General features: G+C 36.4%; 2 protein-coding genes across 2 annotated transcripts in view; one reads left to right on the plus strand and one right to left on the minus strand.

The window, feature by feature from the left end:
• The window catches only part of melk (maternal embryonic leucine zipper kinase), an 8,681-nt gene extending 8,462 nt beyond the window's left edge, over positions 1-219 (minus strand). Inside the window, exon 1 of the mRNA XM_024290245.2 lies at positions 70-219. The gene's annotated coding sequence lies outside the window, so the exon portion shown is untranslated. The remainder of the gene's footprint in view (positions 1-69) is intronic.
• Positions 220-2,492: 2,273 nt separating this feature from the next.
• Positions 2,493-5,727, plus strand: part of adamtsl7 (ADAMTS-like 7) — a 9,456-nt gene continuing 6,221 nt past the window's right edge. The window contains 2 exon segments of the mRNA XM_036214381.1: positions 2,493-2,528; positions 3,511-3,758. Of these exon segments, the coding sequence (XP_036070274.1) occupies positions 2,493-2,528; positions 3,511-3,758 (284 nt within the window).

Here is a 5,727-nt window from a genome sequence, read left to right on the forward strand (position 1 = left end):
TCTCAAGAAATTGGAAGCAAGCATACTTTCAAACTTATTAACACAAAAGAACAAACATTTTATATTTACCCGGACTTAAGTGAAAAACAGACCAAATACTCAGTGAACGCCCAGCCTCAGTGGGAATGTTTTGTTCAACAAGTTTGAATTTCGCAGGTTGACGTTGACGTAACTTCCTGCTTCCGGTTTGTGCTTTGTTCGCCCCCCTGTGGCGTAAAGTGGTACTGACTGATAAATAAAACCTGATGTTTTGACTGCTAAAACATAGATACAATTAAAAAAGAAAAACATTGCAAATTTTTTAAAATCTATTCCGAGAAGATAATCAAATAATTCTTGTCTCAGGGTTAACTGTAAAGAATTGGTTTACTTCTCAAATTTTCCTCTCATTTCTCTTATACTGTGATAAATAAATGTCACATACATTTTTGCATGCCTTCTCTAAGCTACTCCCTGTCCGGACTGGCACATGGAAACAGGAAAGTGACTCCGGGTTTTTGCACACCAAACCTGTAAGTCCCAAGAAATTTCCCCTCCAAGGACCAACCAGGCGCAACCCTGATGATGAGAGCAGATCTTTTTCCATGTTTCCTATCAATATTTTTTGAATTTTTTTAAAATAAATGTATTCATTACATATATGTATTAAGTATTTAAGAATAAATACACATTCATTTAGCATATTACTCTGTAGAAAGTACTTTTCAACAGTATAAAAATTATCTCAAAAGATGAAGCTTAAAAAATGATAAATTACATCAATAAAACAACAACACTTTAGAAGTAGATAATTGATGGTCACTGTCTAAAAAACACAATAATTAAATCCATTAGTATGAAAAGTGATACTATACCAATTGTGAATGCATAATTATTACTCATTTTGATCTTGTTAGAAGATCGGTCAGTTCAAGTTCTAATCTCTGATGGATGAAAGCTGCAACTGGAACAACACCATCGCCTCGGTCCACTGCTTAAACACAATTAGACAGATGCAGAAAATGGCATAGATGTTTTATGTTTCTAGTTTCTCCTACTTCATGCGAGGCGGATCATCCTATGAAACATCGATAAACATACTTTTAATTAAATAATTCTGTGCTAAAATTTTGAACTTTTTTTAATGCTTCAGTTAGAAACTTAAATGGTTTTTTTATGAATTAGATGAAAAGCTAATTTTAGAAAATACGATTGACTGACAAAACCAAACAATCTGGTTTTCTATGAGTCAGTTCTGAAAAGTTTTTGTTTGGTTTGTCAAAGTACTTGGACAATAACACAGGTTTCAGGTAAATAAATGGAACCTGTGAGGTGGGTCATGTGTGATACATGTGTTTTTAGGTATGTGGATGCAGGAACTGACCAAAGAGGTGTATTTACGGTGTCAAAAGGTGTGCATGTTTTCAGCAGCACCTGTCTCAAGTCTTTAATTTAGGGGGGCACTAACAGACTACAATTAAACTAACCTCTGTTTTGTGATATGATCACTCTCACTGTCACATTGTTTTCTAAATTCTAAATTCTTGTCCATTTTGCATGCGCTAAAAAAGGCTGAAGGCCAACCAACAGACGTGAACAGCTGCAGGTGAATTTTATTGATTGGTGGTCAGACAATTTTTTTTATGCTGCTGTTGTTTGGTTTTTGACGAAGTAACAAGTGGTTATAGGACGTCCAGGTGTCAGCTAGGCTGCAGAACCTCTCATTTGGATTGGGAGACAGATGGTCAGGATGGGACGGGCGGACATCAAAAACAGAAAAGAACAGAGAGTGGAAAGCAACTGATAGGAAAAAGAGACACAAAAGAAAGAGTAGAAGCAACTACTTTCTTTTAAACAAAGTGTGCCTTCTTTTGTTTCCTTTTGTCAACTGATTTCACAAGGATCACACTTCAGTTTAAAGTTATAAAATGACTAAATTTGTTGAATTTACCATCCATAGATGCAGCTACGTCCACATTCTGTTGTGCTGCTGTGGGATGTTTCTAAAGATGATCGGTATTGTTGAGGCTGATGCTGCCCTTCCAGCTGCTGGAATGTTGTGTGTGTAATTATAGTAATACCTATTAAGCTGTCACTGTGGGAAACAGACGCTCGGACAGACGTTTCAGTATTCCCTGTCAGACTCACGGATGCTCCCACAGTGTGCGTGTCGTAACTTTGTGACTGCTGGGAATTCATCGCAGGGCGTCTGAGCTTTGGCTGGAGGCCAGAAAGGAGAATCAGGAAGACAAAGAAGATGTATGCGTGTCTTTTTATAATTAGTTTTGAAGCATATTTTGTGCTTGTGGTTTGCAATGTCTAAATGATTTAAAGAGGTTCAAAAAAAAGTTCAAACTAACAAATTTACATGTAAAACTTTTAGTTTTTAGCAACTGATTTCCAGAGTGATTTTTACTGAGTTTTTTTTAAACTGTCAGTTTTATTTTTAACTATTCTATTCTATTCTATTCTATTCTAATATATTCTATTCTATTCTATTCTATTCTAGAAAAATGCTTGACAGAGTCTGTGAGGTCAAAGACAACAAAGTGAGAAAGATTTACTTGTTGATCTATTTTATCTGCTTTGTTTTGTAATATTACTTCTTTTTTCCATCACTTTTAATGAAGGAGTAACTCAAAAATATGTTTAAAAAAGAAGGTGAAGAAGCAAAATGTAGAGAAATGTTCAAGCAAAGCCTTAAAAAGGTCAGCATTTCATCGGAATAATTAAAACTTAAAAAGTCCTTTGACATTCCAGTAATACACTTAAAGAAATTTTTAGAACATTATTCAAACAATCTACTAACTTTACTTTCACAAAAGTAAAATATTTAGAGATAACCATAATTTTTTTGAAGAAAAAGAATTTCTGAAATTAAATTTTGAGGATTATATGACAAGTAAAATTCAGACTAAAACACAAAATGGGGTCTCAACCTAAAAAGAAAAAATCTTTGTAGGGATTTTTATTTTTGAAACATCTCTACTTCATCTTATCCTTTCTCTCTTCCCATCCTTCAGGTTGACTCCACCTCAAGAGCAGAGTTCAAACATCTGAGCGTGTTCAGTTTGTGTTGATCATCGTCGTTCCTCCGTGTCCTCATAGCTGCTCTGTGGGAGCAGCTCTGCTCTCTGCAGCGGGGTAGTACTGGGACTCTCCTCCGTCTCCTTTACCTTTTACTCCCACTTCCAGGAGCTCTTCCTTGGAATATCAAAAGCAGCTCATACTCTTTGCAGGTACAGTATATTTTGTCGTCATTTCTTTACTATATTTCATGAAAATGAAGGAAAAAGCAATGAATAACTTCGTGTGCCTCATTGTTTTGTGTGACAGCAGGGCTTTGAGGTGGTGAGAGGAAATTTCTCTCACAGTTTTCTTCACGTCGGCTACAATAAGATCACAGAGATTCCTGCAGGAGCGTGCAACATCAGCATCCAGGAGACAAGAAAGAGCCGAAATTATCTGGGTATCTCCACACAGCCACATTTGAAGGCAAAATTAATCACAAAACCTCAAATCCTGAAGTAGTGGTGCATTTTGGGGGATTTTTTAGCCCTGCAGACCCGGAGCGGTATCTCCATCATCAACGGAAACTGGGTGATTGACAGACCTGGCACTTACTTTGCTCTTGGAACGCAGATGATCTACAAACGGCCAAATGAGATCCGTTCTCGGAGTGGAGAGTCCATCGCTGCACCGGGACCTTTGACCGACGACCTGCATCTTTATGTGAGATGCAAAACTACAAATATCTCTGACATGCAGCTTCTAAGTGTGTAAATATGTGAATTTTTTTGCTTTGTTTTGAACAGTTAATTTACCAACAACCAGGTCCAAGTGTTCATTATGAATACAGCGTACCTATAATTATTCACTCTTCTCCAGAACCAGACACACCTGACGAAAGGCCTCCAGGTAAGTGCATGCACCAACATGCAAAAGGAAAACTTTAAGTATGCTCTTCAGCTCGCAATAATAATACGTTACGAATTAAAAATGGAAAAAAAATATTTAAAAAATTATGTTTGACTCAGTATTTTTCTAATCCTGAAGCTTTTACTTGAACATTTTAACAGAATCAGCTCACAAGGCTGCTTTGTGAATTAACTAACTTAAATGTATTCATCATAATTACTAATATACTTTTTTTGTATTCTAGCCTTATAGCTGTAAAATCATGTCTATGTCTTTATTAGGACTAAAGGAGGATGGCATCTGCATAGCACAGCAAACGAGATATTTTCAGAGCTTTTCTATAGGAGTCTACATCTATTTTATTACACATTTACAAAGTAAAACTGCTGAAAATGCAAAGTAATGCATGAAATTTGATAGTACAGAAATGGTTGAAAGGCTTTAGCTTTATATTTTGTTTAAAAAAGTGCATAAAAGGCTAAAAACTGCGAGAAAGGAAAACGAGTGCTCATATAAAACTCAAAAAATCATTTAAAAAACGTCATACAATCCATAACAAGCAAAACAAAAAAATACATATTAAAAAAAAAATCTCCTAGGGACCAAAAAAAGAAAAAAGACAACAAAAAATACCAAAGTAATATATTTACGTTAGTTTCATTTCTAGTCACTAAAGACTCTTTTCTGAAACAAATATTCTTACAGTAATTTTATTCTAAAAGTAATCTTTTCCCAGATGACGGTGAAGCACAATCAGATGGAGATGAAGGCGTCCATACAGAGGACGTCACCAACAGCATCACCATTAAGGAAAAACCCCATTCCAAAAAGGACTCCTTTGACACCAGCATCAACTTTGTCCCCCAGTCGACTTACATTTGGACAAAGACTGGACACTCTGAATGCAGCTCAACCTGCGGGACTGGTGATGGTTTATTTTTCGTTTTTACCAATCTCCATTTCCACAAAAAATATGTATCTGAGCGACCCAATCTGCTTCAACAGAAGGAAAAAAACGACTGCTTTGCTTTGCAGGGACGCGTGTTGTGTTTTGGGAGTGTGTGGACAGTGACTCCCAGATGACCGTTCCAGCTGACTTTTGTGACCTTTCCAATGAACCAACAAACCAGGAGGATTGCAGTGAATCTCCTTGTCCTCCATAGTGAGTGACATGCAGCCGCGGTCTCTGACTAGGTCCTTTCACACACTAGTACATTTTAAGTTTGCAAAATAATGGGTGGATGGGATCAAAAAACATCTAAAAACCAAGGAGTAGATGTGCCAATGAAAGATTGTGTTTATCTGAATAAGAAAGACAATTCAGTATGTTTTTACTTATTTTAGTTAAGAGATATTGAGTTATATGTTGGTACGTTTTAGCCTCAAGTGTGTTTTTGGTGTTTTTAACATGATTTTGTGGAATTTTTCTGATGACGGAGGACATTTATTACGAAAATTAAGCTCCAAATTGCATTTTTGAGTATTACTTTATACAAATCGTTGTGAATCTGGACCAAATGAACAATTACTATTTGAAAAAGAGTCTATTTGTGATACTAAATAACAAAGTGATTCTGATAAATCCACTTGCAGACAAATAGATCAATGAATGTCTTTGTTGTCCTCGTCTGAGCTGGTGTCTGGCTCAAAACTTAGAGCTCTAATATTGCTCGCTGTTTTAGTTGCGCCGGCAATGTTAGGCTGGGATTATGAGGGGCTGTAAGCTAGTGGGAGAGCATGTAAACAGAGAGCTCTCGGTCACAGGGAGGAGAAGAGGGGCAAGTTGCTCATTGTTACAATTCAGACTTGAATTTCTAATGAACTCCTGCA

The sequence above is a fragment of the Oryzias melastigma genome, linkage group LG1 (assembly GCF_002922805.2).
Source record: "Oryzias melastigma strain HK-1 linkage group LG1, ASM292280v2, whole genome shotgun sequence".
In the NCBI taxonomy this organism is placed as follows: Eukaryota; Metazoa; Chordata; class Actinopteri; order Beloniformes; family Adrianichthyidae; genus Oryzias; species Oryzias melastigma.